This window comes from Anomaloglossus baeobatrachus, chromosome 6, assembly GCF_048569485.1.
Source record: "Anomaloglossus baeobatrachus isolate aAnoBae1 chromosome 6, aAnoBae1.hap1, whole genome shotgun sequence".
Classification (NCBI taxonomy): Eukaryota; Metazoa; Chordata; class Amphibia; order Anura; family Aromobatidae; genus Anomaloglossus; species Anomaloglossus baeobatrachus.
Window position 1 is genome coordinate 241,615,465 of NC_134358.1, and position 17,848 is coordinate 241,633,312.

The 17,848-nt window shown below is 42.7% G+C and overlaps 1 protein-coding gene across 1 annotated transcript in view; it reads left to right on the forward strand.

The window, feature by feature from the left end:
• Positions 1 to 9,617: 9,617 nt before the first annotated feature.
• LOC142243871 (uncharacterized) overlaps positions 9,618 to 17,848 on the forward strand; it is a 42,328-nt gene continuing 34,097 nt past the window's right edge. Inside the window, exon 1 of the mRNA XM_075316074.1 lies at positions 9,618 to 9,668. Coding sequence (XP_075172189.1) covers positions 9,618 to 9,668 — 51 coding nt within the window. The remainder of the gene's footprint in view (positions 9,669 to 17,848) is intronic.

Consider the following 17,848-nt stretch of genomic DNA (forward strand, 5'->3'; position numbering starts at 1 on the left):
TTGCCCAATCTGATGGGGTTTTTTCCAGGAAACACGGCATCCCTGATGCCACCCCACTTGAATGTACCACACTGCGGAAGATAGGTACCTGCCCCAAGTCAGGGGTCTCTGTGTCCTCGAGCTGGTCATTAATGTTTTCTCCCCTAAATCCAAGGGGTACCCTCGACAATGCGTCCGCATTACCGTTTTCTCGCCCCGAGCGAAACTTAATCTGATAATTAAACTTAGCAAGGCGAGCGACCCATCGCTGCTCCAACGCTCCCAGTTTCGCATTCTCTAAGTGAGCAAGAGGGTTATTATCGGTCATGACCAACACCTCAGCTCCCGTTAGATACTCAGCAAAACGCTCCGTCATTGCCCACACCAGGGCTAACAGCTCTAGGCGAAACGAACTATAATTAGCCGGATTGCGCTCAGTGTCCCTTAAAGACCTGCTGCCATAGGCAATGACCCGCTCCCGGCCATCCTGAATTTGGGCCAGTACCGCCCCCAACCCGTGAAGACTACCATCAGTGTACAACAGGAAAGGGGTATCAAACCTGGCATATGCCAACAAAGGGGCACTCGTTAGGGCAGCTTTCACCTCGTCAAATGCCTTTTGCTGCTGAGGCCCCCATTGGATAGGGCGGTTGCGAGGACCCAGCGCCGTCCCTCTTAAAAGTTCATTCAGGGGACCCACTACTTGTGAAAACCTGGGCACAAATCGTCGATAGTACCCTGCCAATCCCAAGAAAGCCCGCACCTCCCGTAGAGTCTGAGGAGGTGCCCACCCCTGTACCGCTAAGATCTTACTGACTGAGGGTAACACCCCGTCGGGAGTCACCACATGGCCTAGATACTCTATGCGACTCTTGAACAGTTGACATTTCTTTGGTTTTATCTTTAAGCCATGGCGACTGAGACGTTGGAGCACTTGGCGCAACTTCTCAAGATGGTCTTCAAATGACGTTCCGAACACCACGATGTCATCTAGATATATCAATACCGATTCAAAATTCAGGTCGCCTAAACAGTGTTCCATAAGGCGTTGAAAGGTCCCCGGGGCATTACTGAGTCCGAACGGCATCCGGTTGAATTCATAGAGCCCCATTGGCATAACAAATGCTGTCTTTGCCCGATCTTTCTCAGCCATTGGTACCTGCCAATATCCACTCGCCAAGTCCAACGTTGAAAAGTATTTGGCCCGTCCTAATGCAGACAGGGACTCCTCAATTCGAGGCAACGGGTATGCGTCTCGCACAGTGTGCGCGTTTAATTTCCGATAATCCACACAAAATCGAAGGGTCCCATCCTTCTTTCGGACAAGGACAACGGGGGCAGCCCAGGGACTTTGGCTCTCTCGTATTACTTGATTGTCGAGCATACTGGCGACCATGCCCTTCACCTCTTGATAAAGTGTCGGGGGAATCTGACGATAACGTTCTCTAATGGGAGGGGTGTCCCCCGTGGGAATCTCATGCTCAATCGTCGGTGAGCACCCGAAGTCTTCTGCATGTCGCGAGAAGGTCTCTTCATGTTCCCACACGACCCTCTCCAACTGTTCTAGTTGCACGGAAGTCAGTTCCTCCCGATCTACTCCCATCTGATCCATGATCACACGACCATTCCATTCTTTGGTAGGAGATTCAGTCCCTGCTACTTCGACCGCATATGTCCAGGATGACTGTGGGTCTGGCCGCAATTCAAACACCGCTTTGTCAGGCATCTTCCCCTCTGGCACGAACAGTTCAGCTAGGATGGTCCCAGTAGGAATGGTAATAGCCTCCTCCAACACGTTAATGCATCTGACTGGCACCCGTCCATTCTTCACAATCGTCAGAGACCGGGCCACATGCACCTTGGCAGAAGAGGACTTCTCTGGGGCTGGCTCAAGTAATACCTCAAGTCCATTCAGCCTCTGCGCCACCCCCACTGGCAACATCAAGAGTTCCTCCTGTCGGGGCGCCAGTGAAATCGTGGTCCGTGATGGCACTCGGACAAGGCCCACCCAGCCCCCAGGGACTGCACTTTTCAGCAGATCACAGTTCAGCACTAGGCGGTGTAACATTCTCTGTGTCGGTCGGTGACCTGTAGCACGAGTCCAGTAACGGGGTCCCTCACGGGCATACATCTGATGATTTAGATCTCGCAGAATGTTCATTCCCAGTGTCACTTCCATCCCTCTTCTAGGGGGGTGGTCCACCAGCACTACCCCTTTCTGACCCAGCTCTTGACCAAACATTTTCAGTCTCATCCACACGATCCCTTTCACCGTCAGCTGGCCATTGTTAGCGGCAGTAAGTCTTATCATTCGACCATCTTCGGGAACCACTAGTTGACTGAAGTATTTCTCGAAAACTTCTAGAGGCATAATGGTACATTCAGATCCCGTATCAACCAAGCAATTCATCTTCCGTCCTTCAAATTCTGCTTCTAAGACTGGACTCCATGCAAACAAATTTTGCTCATTCCGTTGGGGGCTTTGTGAGGGGGGGGCCGCTGCGAATTGCCCCCTCAAGGCAGCGGCTGGGAGTTTAACGTCGGCGGAGGAGTCTCGGGGACTGTGGACATCCGGCAGTATCGTGAGATGTGTCCCCGGCGCCCGCACCTCCAGCAGGTGACTGCTCCCCGGGGACGGGGGCTTGAGTCATTCAAAGAGGGCGGTCCGGCTGTCAGTGGAATCACCATCCCAGAGGGTGTAGCTGGTGACCTCTCCAGGGGAGTAGGGGACGACCCAGCTCTGATTTTAGACACTTCCAGCTTTAGCTCCTTCAACTCAGCACGCAGAGCTTGTACAACATCTACCAGTCCCTCCGCTCCTGACAATTGCATTCCGCCTCCCTCCAGCCGTGTACTGTCCACAGCCCCTTGAACTACCAGAGTGGACTCTGCCTCCCTTTCCACCGCGGCCTGGTAAATCTGCCAGAAAGATATTTCTGGGGTAGCCCGGGCCACCTCATACAGTTTATCCCGAAGGAGCCTGTTAGCTAACCCTGTGATGAATTGGTCCCGGAGCAAGTGGTCTACCTCCTGGAACGCTCCCAGGGCCCCTGGGTCTAGTCGCTGCACTTCATTCAATGTTTCCTGTAGCGTATTAGAGTACTGCATCAGAGACTCACTTTCCTTTTGAGGGCGGTTAAAGAAAAATGATCGAAGCTGGGTCACACGGGCCCGGCCTCCAGAACTCCCCTCTAACAGTACCAAAATTTTCTCTAACGTACTTCTCTCAGCCTCAGGTCGTACCATCACCGTCCGCCTAGCGTCGCCTTCTAGTGCGTTCAATGCCAGTTCTGCTCGTAATGCGGGAGTCAGATTACACATCCGCAGAATACTCTGGACCCTCTCTGCCCAATCCTGCAACGCCATATTACGCCCGTCGTATTTCGGCATGTGCTGGAGTAAAGCTCCTACCGGTACATGCCCTCCCACATTCGCCGCGGCTGCCAAAAGACCCGCACCCAGCGGCGGGGCTGCTGATGCGGTGGGATCATTTCTTCCCTCGCCGCCTCCATCCATGACAAACACTGGATCCTGCCGACTACGCCAAAATGTAATGACCAGAGGTCCTATTAAGATCCAGTGAGTCACAGACCGAGACTGAGGCAGAAATGAACAACAGTATTTTACTGAAATGGGGATCAAATTACGGTGAAATGTAGAATATAATAAACTCAAAATCCCCTTAAAAACATTACCATTAATAATTTCACACACTAAGCGCTAGCCGAAAATCAATGCACCGATCTCAGAGATCCCAGTATATGTAAATCACATTTGGGGCCCGGAACAAATTTACCTACACGTTAAACTTATCAAACTGGAAAGACGATGTAAATTAGGTGAGGGTGGTCTGATGGAACCTCTGAGATGGCGCACTGAGTATAACTTATCACAGATAATAATACAATACACTAAATTAATGATGACTATACACTTATCACAGGGATACCCGGGTATCTCACAACCTATGGTACCATTAAACTCCAATGTAACTTTACACCGGTGTTTTTCGCGTGGGCTGCAGCAAGTCCAGAAAAATAAAAATAAAACTTTGGCGCCAAAAATAAGTACTTATTGCAAAAGAAAAAAAAACAAAGTTTGGCAGCTATCAGCCAATGCCAGAGTCACCTGTCAAGCACTTTAATTCTGTAGCCTCAGGACGCAGTCTGGGGATCACTCCTTTCCAGGGCTTGTCAGAATCCTTCCAATGGGGATGACACCGGACGCCGTCTCTCTTATCGCAGTCACTCACGGCCTTACTGGACATCAATCACTTCCTCTGTCAGGGAGGGAAACATCTCCTCAGCTTCTCCTCAGATGCTCTTTCAGTTGGACCCAGGTCCGCACAACTGGATCGCTTATCACACAGTGATGTGGTATTGTCTTCGCAATTTATGTTTCCCTTCACTCTCCTCAGATGCTGTCACTGGCTCTGTTCACCAACAAGTCTCTTGGTCACCAACCAGGGCTTACAACCAGCTTATTTTAAGGCCCATATTGCTTCACCTACTATGTTTTCAAAAAACCCGTTGCCATGGACACCAAACTCCCTCCTCGCATTTCCTGGATCTCCACAACTACTTCCTGTTTATCGCTCAGACAGACAGGCAGACTCTGCAGGGTCCTAATGCTCGCCCTGTATTGTCATAGTTCACTCTCTTACACAGTGACCACACCAGCTTTCTGGTTACTCTGCATCATCTCTAGCCTTAGGATTCTCAGCTGTTAATTTCAGGCTATCACACTACTGTGTGACACAACCAAATAAGTTGACCGATCATCCTACACTGCACCATTGCATGTCTACCCTATAAGACCCTATTGCACTCGTTTGTCCACAGCTCCTCACAGTTGTCACCTGATTGTTTCCTAGTGACACTGATCCTCCGACAGATAGTGATGTTGGGATAGAAATGCCATGGAGCACTAAATATGAGTATCTTCTTCTGAACTCCTACAATGACAAAATTATATTACCATCAAGATCAATAGTCACAATGATAATCTGCTTTGAATTTGTATAATCAAAATTACTTACAAACAGAAACTACTCTGAGAGCTGGGCACCAAGCACTGGGTTTCTGTTTGGCTGCGCCATCATGTTCTCTTCTGATTAAGACCTGTGCTGTACACTTTCTACAAACATGATGTATCTGTTCAGGATTGGGCATTAGAGATAAGTGAATTTGTTCAAAGCAAGTCAAATTCATGTGGACATTTACAAAAATTTTAATTTCTCCAAACCAGAGGGTTTTTTTTATGTTATTCACGTCATTTGAATCCCATAAAATAGTGGCCAGAAATTGTTTTGAGTTTGACCCTGAAATTAAATTTGTGTGAAATTTATTCAATACATATTGAACATGACTTATATTTATTATTTTTCTACTCTGGTGTCTAATACTGATGAACAAATCTGACAAATTCAAATTTGTGGAAGGCACTGAAAAGACAAAAAAGCACAATGAAGTCTTAACGGTGCACAAATGGGAGAACGATTGGAGGAGATGAGCTCACATGATGGAGTTGTGAGATGCACAGTTCATCTACAAGCTTAAAAGTATGCAGAGATCAAAGGATAGGAGACAATGAATATAATCTGTGTTACCTGCAATCCAATGAGGTTCAGACCAGAGAGTGAAGAATATGTGGTTTATTGTTGTCTGCGCGTTTCAAAACTCACTGGTTTCTTCATCAGGACAAACCATCAAATTAAAATTTGTCAGATGTCACGTGTCTTCCAAGCCTTGATTGACACACTGCGCAACATCATGATGTGACAGCTTGTTTTGCACAAGGTCTAGGTCCTCTTACATTGCTATTAATGTGATTTTGTTTAGTGCACTTGCACTTTGAAATTTTGTATAATAAAATTCGTTATATTCTCCAGCAATGTTTGCTCCAGTTCTCCTTTTTGTTATCATGCTTTTTGAGCTGCTGTGAACCTTGGTGGCTCCTCCACTGGGTTCTCACATATTTCTTGAATTTGTATTTCCAATGGAATGTAGAAGTCTCATAATATTGGTCCGAGTGGAATGCGATTTTTTATCGCACTCCACTCGCACCGATTTTCATGCCGTGTGGCTTAGGCCTAAGTGTCCAATGCTTTATTTGCCCTGTGATGGCGCTGCAGAAAATTTGAACAAGGTGATCTGCTTATTATGGATACAGTCTTCTAACAAAAAGGGTTGGATATCCTCTCTTATGTTGCTAAGCAATTCCACCGTATCTTTAGAATTGTTTTTATTTTGTTTTGGCCATATCCAAGATCCTACTGTAACGCCTGCCTGGATCCACAGACTCAGATGGGCTGTAACGGGGAGGCTAGAGGGAAGCCACTCACCAAGTAGGACTCCCAGAACCCTGAAACCCTTTAACCCCTATACAGGGATTTGGAATTACACAGGGAACTGGAGATCACTACCTGTGGAAAGCTGCAGTCCGATGAGAGTAGTCGTCAGGCAGGGTCAAACCAGGAATAGCGGAACAGTGACAGAATCGGCAGGCAGTGACGTAGTCAGCAAACGTAGCAGAGGTCAGATCCGGGTCGGGCAGCAAGGTACAAAAACAGTAGGCAGAAGGGTAGTCAAAAACACGCAGAAGTCAACACACATGAATCACTAACAGAATAGGATATAACAGGAGCCAGGAAAATCAGAACTATCTCTAGCAGTGGTCATGTGACAGGAGGGGAAATAAGAAGGGTGTGGTGTCTTCCCATTGGCTGTAGCTGAACGCTGGCAACTTCAGCTGGAAGACACATGCCACCCACAGTCAGCCAGCGGTACTGCAGATCCCAAGCTAACCCAGCCCAGTGGATGATCGGAGCCTGCGCCCACCGGTGCTGCTGGCATCGACTTCTCTCCCATCACCAGCACCATCTACGGCAGGAACACGGCGTCGCCTGGCGATCGGAGCAGAAGTTGCTGGAGCAGACTCCGGCGGTGACGTAACACCTACCTGGTGATTCTGTGACTAATATTCTTATAAGTTGAAACATATTATCTGGCCTCTAAGGCCGGTTTCACACGTCCGGCTTTTCGCCGGTTTACCGGATCCGGCGCTCTCCCATACAGTGACTACAGTACAGTGACAGCGCAACAAGCGCCGGTCACATGCTGTCATGTGACCGGCGCATGTGACCCGGAAGTTACAGCGCTGTCACTGTACTGTATTGTCTGTACGGGAGAGCGCCGGATCCGGTAAACCGGCGAAAAGCCGGATGTGTGAAACCGGCCTAATGTTTTGAGTCCTTAGTAATATATTTAGTTATAGATATAGTGGTTCAGAAGGACTGACCTTTCCTTTCACTAACTAAATGCATCACTATAACCAAGTGTTGGTCTTGTACCGAAGGGAATCCTGATTCCTGATCAATTACAGCTGCAAACTGATTACATAGATTGGAGCTGACTCATTTTTTATTCTTAGCTTGGCCTCAATAACCCTGATTAGAAAGTAGATTTGTACTAAATCTTAAATGGACTTCTTTGTGATTAAGAGATAAAAAAATACCTATTCTGTATTCTGCAGGGGATGTGTGGTATATTTTATATATTAATATTGAGTCGCAACAATGTAAAAATAATGTCCTTTAGACCATTGGATTCCAGAATGATTCAATATGGAGATATCGAGAAAGTAGATATTAATGTACATGTGCATAACACCCCATAAATGCATGCAATCTCTATAGCTTCATATTCCATTATGAATATGGTGGCATGTAGCAATACATAGAACCTCTATGGTACACAGCATTATCTTCTAAAAGCAATGCTCCTATGGAAAGCTCATTTCTTAATACATCGGCAAGGCACGTTATTTTTCCTGTGGATGTTATATGAAAACAAGTGTTGTATGTGGCCATAGCAGCTGATGTTGTGGATCTGTACAATGCAGATCAATACTGTTTTATATAGCTTAATTTAACTCTTTATCTTAGAAGCATTCTGATTCTGATCCATAATACCTTGTACAATTTATACAATTTTGGTTTTTTGCATGTACTGATCAAACATCTTTACCTTTTTTTAATTTTCTAGGGGCTTAATAAAATTATATATTTTTTCTGCTATTGTACAATAATATATTCACATTTGACATGTCTTAGTTTAGATCACTTGTTAGCATGACTTTGTAATGTAAAGTAAAAGTATGGCAGTAAGGTCGCTGTAATAGTGATTAAATTGAAACCTTTGGTGAAGATATATGCTTTGTTGTTCTGCTTTAATCACCATTTGAAGTTTTTGCTATTTAGGTTTGGGTGCATGGGGGCCAACAGTACCCTAGATCTTTTCCCCGTCTGTGAAATTAGTAACAGGGGCTCCTAGACAGGCCCTCAGGCTAGTGGTCCCTTTCTATCCCTGATCTCAGAGTTACCTCTGTTGGTGAGGATGTCTGAGCCGCCTTCCTGGCCCTGCTTCTGACCAGCCCTGATCTTATACCCCCAACACCCGGGAGGAGCTGTGACTGGAGTGATTAAGCCAATAGAAATAGACAAACAGGGGAAACCAAAACTTTGTTACACAGCACCCACACACAGAGGTATAAGACAATAAGTGCTTACGAGAAAAAAAAAAAGAGCATGTACAAAACAACAAGACAATGGGAGACCTCCACAGCAATTCCAAGCACAAAGCTATACAAACAGCATCAGGACTGGGACACAACAGCACACAGAGAAACCCAGCAATAAACTACAGTTGGAGTGAGAGTACAAGTTCCATCATCTTAAATAGGAAGGGAGCCAATATTATAGGCTTCCAATAACATGTGTTCCCAGAAGTAACAAGCCGGCTAGCAGAGCTTTACTTTTCCTTGCCAGATCATGAATGAGCCCACAGCTGGTCAACGCCCAAACCTGCCTGTGTGTCTCAGAAGCACCAGAGAAAACATAGGGTGAAGTGTCAGGATCTGTAACGTGAACAGCATCTGATGCCGCCATGAAAACGGAGAGTTTTTCGCAACACTCCTAGTGACGGTAATTCCTCAACTCCTCCGACTGCCTCTGGTCTTTGCAAGCTCAGCAGCAGCCTTTCATTCAAATACCAGAGTCAAGCAGAGAGGACGGGGAATCCCATGTACAGTCCAGCCACTGCATCAAAATCTAATTAGCAAAAAAACAAAAAAATTCAACTTATGATTAAAGATGAAAAACAAAGCAATTTCTTCACCAAAGTATTAATTTAATCAGAATTCCAGCACCATGATGGCCATTTATTCACTTTACATTATAAAATTGAGCTGACAGGTTCTCTTTAAAGTCCCTGCAATGTTAACTGGGCTATTTTTGGCTATGCTATGGTAAATCTGAGAGTTTCTTGTGTGCTTCATGATCACCAAAAGCAACACTCCAGCATTTTTTTTAATCTTACTGCTGAAGTGTTATTTGAAATCTTAGTTCCCTGACCTTACTCATTTACTTACCTGTCACAGACTTCATCTTCTATCATCGCTACTGTTGATGGTCTCTGGCACTTTGTGACCTGTTGGATGACTCCAGTGTTTCATGGAGAAAGCCAGAGGTCACACTAAATGCACCTCTATGAAAGCCTCTTTCTGTCTTTCATAGACTTGCATTGAGAGCCCGTGATATAACTTCTGACTTCTGAACAGTCAAAAGCTGCGATCACAAGATGGTGATGTGGGACCGTATCGGTGCTGACAAAAGGTTAAAGCTCCAGAAGGTGAGTATATTACTGGAGGCAGAAACTTTACATTGAAAGCACCAATTCAGTGCTGAAATAAAAATACTGGAGTGATGCTTTAAGATAGTTTAGTAGGTTTGCAAGCGGTACTACAAGAGTAACTTATTAAATAATGATAATTTGTGGTTAGGCCCTGCTACATTTATTAATGACATTTATGTTGTATATGTAGCAATCATGTAGAGTGCAAAATGAACAGTTAAAATAGCCAAACAAAGTATTATCCTCAGTGGCATTCCTAGAGTCTGATGGGTCCCTGTGCAAAGTTTGAGCCTGGACCCCCCATGTTGGTGAGATATATGCTCCACTGTAGCATTCTAGATCCTATAAGGGCTTACAAGTTGCCCCCCTCAATTTTCATGGCGATATCCTGGTATATGTTCCCATCTTGGCCCTATCCTGATATATGTCCCCATCATGGCCTCATCCTTGTGTAAGATCCCATCATGGCTATACCCTGGCATATATGGCCCAGTACTTGTGAATATGTACCCATCATGGCACCATTCTGGTATATTCGTCCACATTCTGGCCTCATTCTGGTATATGACCCAACATGGCCCTATCATGGCCCCATCCTGGTATATATGTCCCCATCATGACCCCATCATTACCCCATCCATGTCCCCATTATGGCCTTATCATGGTACATGTCCCCATCATGGCCCTCTCCTGGTGTATGACCCCGTCATGGCTATAGCACGGTATATATGGCCCTATCCTGTTATATTTATCCAAATCATAACCCCATCCTGGTATATGTGCCCTCATCATAGCCCCATCCTGGTATATATGTCCCCATCATGGCCCCATCCTGGTATATATGTCCCTATCATGGCCCCATGTTGGTATATTTCTTTATCATGGCCCCTTCCTGGTGTATGACCCCCATCATGGCTATATCCTGGTATATATAGCCCCATCCTGGTATATATGTCATCTTGGTCCTATCCTGCTATATATGTAAGCATCCTATCCCCATCATTGCCCCATCCTGGTATATATGTTTCCATCATGGCTCCATCCTGGTATTTATGTCCTCATCATAGCCCCATACTGGTATATGTCCCCATTAAGGTATTCTTCCCCATCATGGTTCCATCCTGGTACAATATATATGTCCCCATAATTGCCCCAACCTTGTATTTTCATTGCAATCACAGCTCCATTCTGGTATATGTTTCCATACTGGCATATGTCCCCATCCTGGCCGCATCCTAGTACATATGATCCCCATGTAAAAAAAATAAATAAACAATTATGCTCACCTTTCCTCTCCTCCCCGGGTGTTCTCCACTGATACTGGGGTGCTGGCAACTGACTTCAGTGCATACGCGGTGCAGTAGATGACATCACTGCACAGCCGTCAACTGCATATTTGCTGCACGACACAGCTGGGATTATGAGCGTGGGGAGCAGTGAATATCCATTTTCTTTAACAGCAACATATGTGACTGCCCAGCAGCTGCAGGAAGCTGGCTGCTAGGCGGTCACATGTTTTGCTATTAAAGAACATTAATATTCACTGCTCCCAATTTCATAGTCCTGCCCACCTCTCAGAACTGGCTTCAGTGCAAAGAGCAGGGCAGGATTATGGATGTGGGAAGCAGTGAATAATCATATCCTTAATTGGCAGCGGGCACATTGCAGTGCAGGGACCTAACAGGTGTCTGTTCTGCAATGCATTTCATCTGGATGCACATCTAGTTGAAATAGGCGCTGGGGTTGGCAAGCCCTCTGTACCCCCAGGCCCAGTCATGGTAGCGTTCCCTGTGACTGCAATCGCTATGCCCCTGACCATACAAATTAATTCATTGATCTATTCATATTGGAAGAAAGTCCTAGTTACAATTTGTTAGTTGCCTAAGATGTAAGGGCTGATCTTCAATTCTTTTTTTCTTTCAACACAAAAACTCTTTAGGAAACTGATGACAAAACAGGTCCTATATTTTTGCTTGAGTGAGCTTTGCATCCATTGTGAAGCTGGGACTATGAAATAACAAGTCATGGAAGTGTATCAGGAAGCAAGGAACAAAATGTTATGCATTTACAGTATGTTAGCATTTCCGAATCAGTATAACCAAAAATGTAATACAATAAATAACCCTTTATTCAAGAATATGCCTTAAAAACCTTTTATGATCCATTGCACACTATGTTGCAAAAAAAACTTGCTCAGAGTAACAATATATTGTATAGAAGACATTGAGTTGCAGCATGCTTCATTGACTACATGTTCAATTTGAATATCTATTAATGAGATGAGAGTCCATTTGGATTAGAAAACTGATCCTCGTATATTCAAATGCGTGGAATGGAAATGTTAATTTAAAATGCCTTTAGTAGTCATAAGTAATCACAATGTTACCTGTTGCTGCTCCTTTCAGGTAATTCTTTTGTTATGAAATGTTCATATCCATTTTGCTTTTATGTTGCTAAATTTTTATTGTACAGAACATATTTTGCCTTCCTTTCAAATCAAAACTTGTTAAATTAAAAATATAATATAATAGGTTTATGAATAGCGATGGACGAGCACTAAAATAATCGAATGCTCAGTACTGGAGCCGAGCAGATCAGACGCTCTGAAAGCGCTCAACTCAGCTCGAGTAATGAGTATTAGGAAGTCAATGATCGGGCAATTCGGATCTCTGCCCACATACAGCCAGCCATAAACAGAGCATTTCAGGAAGGGGGGGGAGCGTTTTTTTTTTTCCTTGAGACACTACATCCAAAAATGCTTTTTCATCCCCCAGGAGAGCACCAAGAATACCCAAGCACCTCAATGCTCAATCCGAACGAGTACCGAACAGTGGCGAGCATACCATTCATCAATATCTGTGAACAAAAAAACACATGTAAAGCATAGAAAATAAAATAGCTATTGTAATAAAACACTAAAAGTTACTCACAAGCTCAGTAGAATTTTTAAAGAGAACCAGTCACCAGATTTTCCCAATACAGCGATACCTTGGTTTTCGTTGATAATCCGTCCGAATACAATTGGTGAAATCCAAAACCAATGAAAAGTGAGGCAATTATTCCAAAAGAAATCAACGTAAATTCAATTAATTCCTTTTTGACACTCCAAAATACAGACCAAAAAACACATTTTATACAGAATAAGGATAGTGTTCAATACTAAAAACAATAAGAAATAAATATAAAATGAATATAAAATACTAATGTAAACAATAAATACATTTTATCTTACATATGTTACATACATTTTGAAACTAGTGGTATGATACTCACACAACAGCACACTGAGCAGGAGAATACGTGGATTAACCTTGCTGCAAAATTAGCAGCGTAGTCATGTGGGCATGCGTCAAAAACAATTAAAGCCGAGGCAACCAATGAAAATCAAGTCAAATTTTCAGTGGAAAAAATTAATGAAAGATGAAACCATTGTCAATGAAAACCGAGGTACCACTGTACTTACTAAAGTCACCACCACCCTTAACTGCTCTATTGCCATAATACATTGACCTACATTTAAGTCACAAACTCCTGCTGCTTATGCCAAAAAATATGTTATATACTGTACTTCTAGCATACGATCTGATGGGAGACTTTTTTCTTTTCTCAGTGCCTTCACAAACCCTGTAGTTGCCGTCCTTCTGGCTTGATTGATGTGAATGATGCAACCTATGTCATGTACAGTTCATAAATCTTGTACCTGCTCAGATGAAGCACAGGCACTCTATACTCTTCAATATTTAGGGTAACATCCCGTACTGCACATGAAATGGCACAGACTTCACTTCCGGGCTAATAGGTGCTGGAACCTGTGCACTAGGGCTTTTTTTCTGCCTTTAGTAGGGAGCTTGTGAAGAATTTGGAGTCGTCTGTGCAGACAAAAACTTCATTATGATCTGTAGTTGATGATTGATGCGTCATTTATATTATTCAAATGGTTCGGTTCCACTTGCGTTTTGCAGAGATAAGTGCAATACGATAAAACATCGGATTGCATTTGCAGCAGTGCAAAATTATGGGGCAGTGTCCATCTGCGATTGATTTGTCATGCCATATCGGCTTGAGAAAGGAATCTCACCATGCTACGTTTGGCAGTGAGTCTCAGCTCACACACACCCAAATAAGTCTATGGCAGTGTGTGAAGCATCGCACTGCACTCGTCATCCGACCGCTGTGCGATGTACACAGAGACAGGCTGCGGAAAAGAGGGAGAAAGTTCTCCACACCTTCCTTATTCACAGTTGTGATCAAATCGCAAGATCGAATCACAGTTGCATGACCCTCGGCTCACACTCACTCTCACATCAGAAGCAATGCGCAAGTGGAACCGAGGCCAAACCAGGATGCTGGCCGCTGCAGGGATTGAGGAGACGCCAATAAAAAAAAAATCTTAAACACACAAACAAGTTTCATTTTTGCATATTAATTTTTCCTTCTCTTCTTCAAAGAGATATACATTTTTTCCCATCAGCATAGATGTTTGAGGAATTATTGTTTGCAAGAGATGTTGCATTTTTGAGTGACACCATTCACTTCGCCATATAATGTACCGAAAAATGTAAGAAAAAAACCCCCTACAATTCCGCCATTGTTTCTTGGGTTTCATTTTCATTGTCCAGACCTGCCAAAATGATTCTCCAGGTCATTATAGTGTTTCCAAACATCTATAGATACTTTTCTAGTTTAGTGGCTTAAAGATAATCTGAACGTTGAAAAAAATGTTTTGTTTTGTTATTTTCTGAGACCAAAACTTTTTTATTTTTCAAAATTTGGCATGTTCATCCGATGCTGCTTTTATATGCATGGCATCTTAAGTATTTAGCTTTCTTTAGAGGACCCAGAGCATTTGTGCATTACATAAAAAGTAGAAATGAGTGGATAGGGCGAAATTTGAATTCACCTGTTCATGCAGCTTTGTCCAGGAAATTCGATTCACAGTAAGTTATTCTTTGGGAACTTAATATCTTATTATGTTCTCAAGTCTCTTTAGACCTCGGAGCATAGGAAACATTATAAGGAAAAATGTAATTTTTTTTTTATATTCACCTTACTGCTCACCTCTCTGGTCCCTCAACTGCTCACAACCACCTATCTGGTGCTCACTGCATCTTCTGATCCTCCACCACTCACACTGGCTTCTCATGCTTAACCATGACTTCAGGCTTTCATGAGGCCTGGTAGGGTTCTACCCAAGTGTGTGGAAGGTCACGACATCATGAAGTTACAACATGTGCCATGTCCGGTGCAGAACCCTTTTGGACCTCGTGAAATCTGAAAATTCAGGCTCACCTTGAGAGACCCAGGGATTCCAGTGCAAACAGCGGGTAATCAGAAAATACGAGGACCTGATGGATTACAGTGAGTAGCGAATAAATCAGATAGGTGAGTATAAGGATTTTTTTGTTTTTATTTGTTTGACTTTTGATGGCTCTTGATAATGCAGAAAAATTGCAACTGCTGGCCATATGAAAGTCAGTTACAAGAATCCACATTTTGGTGAACACAGATTTTTGTAAAATTTGAGAAGAATTAAATTTTACTCTTATTTAATTCCTCATCTCTGATAAAGTGCCTGTACATATAAAAATGCTTTATGCAATGACATTTTCCATGCTGCTTCAAGAAAATGAAATAAGTGATGTTGGATTCCCTCAAAGATTCCAGATAATCTCTAGATTCCATAAGCTTAACACCTTATAATGATTCAATCGATTGGATAAACTTTTAACATAAACAAGAGTTTTCTAAAGCAGATAACCTTTTTACCACTTTCCTACAAACTAACAGTTATGTATCATTAGTGGGAAATATAATCTAAATTAAGACATAAGGGTGCAATAGTATTCAAATGTATTTTGCCTTTTTAATTATTGTATGCTATACAATATGATTTCCAATATTCTATACATTTTTACATAATTAAAAATACACATTCAGCATGGAAGCTTTGGCTGTTCTCACTTATCATGTCCAATTTCCAAGTATGCGGTCCATTGTTATGTTTTAGGTAGAAATCATCCCAAAATACAGTCATGGCCGAAAGTGTTGGCACCCTTGAAATTGTTCCAGAAAATGTATTACTCCCTAAAATTATTGCAAGTACACATATTTTGTTATACACTTTTATTTCCTTTGTATTGGAATAACACAAAAAACTCAGAAAAAGATAAATTGGACATAAAGTGGCATGGACAACTTTGTGCTCCCTGGTCAAAATTACTGTTATCATGAACATTTAAGTAAGTTGAATGATCTCTAAAATGTATAAAATTAAAGATTACACATTTACTTTTCATTTTAGGCAAAAAAATATATATTTTCATTTTTTATATATTTAAATTAACAAAAAAGGTACGGTAAATGGGCCGATGCAACAATTAGGGCACCCTGCATGCTTTGTACATAGTAACATGCCCTTTGGCAAGTATCATAGCTTGTAAATACTTTTTGTAGCAGCCAAGAATCTTTCAATTTTTGTTTCAGGGACTTTCATTTATTCTTCCTTAGAAAAGTCTTCCAATTCTGTTAGATTCCTGGTTCGTCTTGCATGCACTGCTCTTTTGAGGTCTAGCCACAGATTTACAATGGTGTTCAGATCAGGGGACTGTGAGGGCCATTGTAAAACTCTCAGCTTGCGCCTTTTGAGGTAGTCTATTGTGAATTTTGACCTGTGTTTAGGATCATTATCCATTTGTAGAAGCCATCCTCTTTTCAACTTCAGCTTTATTACAGCAAAATGTACTTTATGTTCGCTTATCACTAGTGACAACCTTTTTTGCTCGTCTCTTGTACTACTACATAAGATCATCTCTTACAATTGTCCAACAGTAATCTGCATGCATTGATAGATTCCATTTTCCATGATAACTTTTCTCCATAACCACAATATTTGGATGAAGTCTCTCAGTGTGCTTGTCGCTCAAGGCTAGATGCAAATGTAAAAAAATAACCATGGTACAGCCAAGATCCTTTTTATTCATTGCTTTTAAAAAGTTCTTTATTAAGCCCAATTTGATATGCAATGGTAGTAACACAATCTTTTGTGGGTCAACAAGTGCTGCATGCAGACATTTTTTACTACTCCCTGCTTGAAGTGGATGTCAGAGTGGCCAGTCTCTTTTGTTGTAGGAATATTATCTTGCATGAATATTCCACTCACATAGAAAGCAGCAGTATGTTGTGTAGTGTATCCATCCTGGGGACCAAGTAAGAGAACAACCACCTTTAAGTCACCACAGAGGGACCAAAAATATTGGTCATAGTTCAGATACCTCAACAGCTGTTTCATGTTGTCATAGCTTTTATCATGTAGACTGCATAACCAACTGGAACTGAAGGTAACACATTGCCATTATGCAGCAAAACAGCTTTTAGGCTTGTTTTGGACAAATCGATGAAGAGCCTCCATTCTACTGGATTAAGACTTATCTGCAGAGTATTTATTAAACTGTTGATGTTGTTGCATGCCAGAAGATCGCCCTCCATGAAGAAGTATTGGACAAGATCTTTATCACGGTTGGGGAACACAGAAATCTGAAAAGCGCACATTAGAGATCCCACTGCTGTAGTTCACATTTATGAGCTCAGCCTTACTTCTGGGCAGATCTAAATCTCTAACAATGTCGGCCAGTTCACTTTGTGTTATAAGATGTGGTTCAGTTGAGGTTGCTGTCAGAAAGTCTGAGTCATAACCAGAAAATACTTCATGACACCAAGCATCCTTTTTTTTCTCACCTGACTGGACTGAAAATGTTTTTGTTGCTTTTGGAATCGGTAATTACTCAGTATGTGATACTGGGTTTATGACAGATGAAATGTTTGGATACTGCAATGTCCATTTCCTCTTTCTTTAAACTCCTTTCCTAATGGGGGGAACTATAAAGAAATAGCAATTTATAGTGTGATTGGTTGCCTCAATACAGATCATTGGGAATGTAAAATGCATAGATTGCCTTTTCCCATGTAACCACTAGGTAAGATGACATGCATCAATTGCAGCATATGCGTGGAGCCCAACTCTTGTACTGATCTCCTATTCTGTAGCCAAAATACAGGTTGTAGGTTTTCCTTATCATGGAAGTCAGGTTTCGCCTTTGTGACGAAAAAATTGACTTCTTCTCATAGGAAGCAAATACTGTTCGAGTTGGCGTTTTTTTGATTGGTCACCCAAAGGGAAC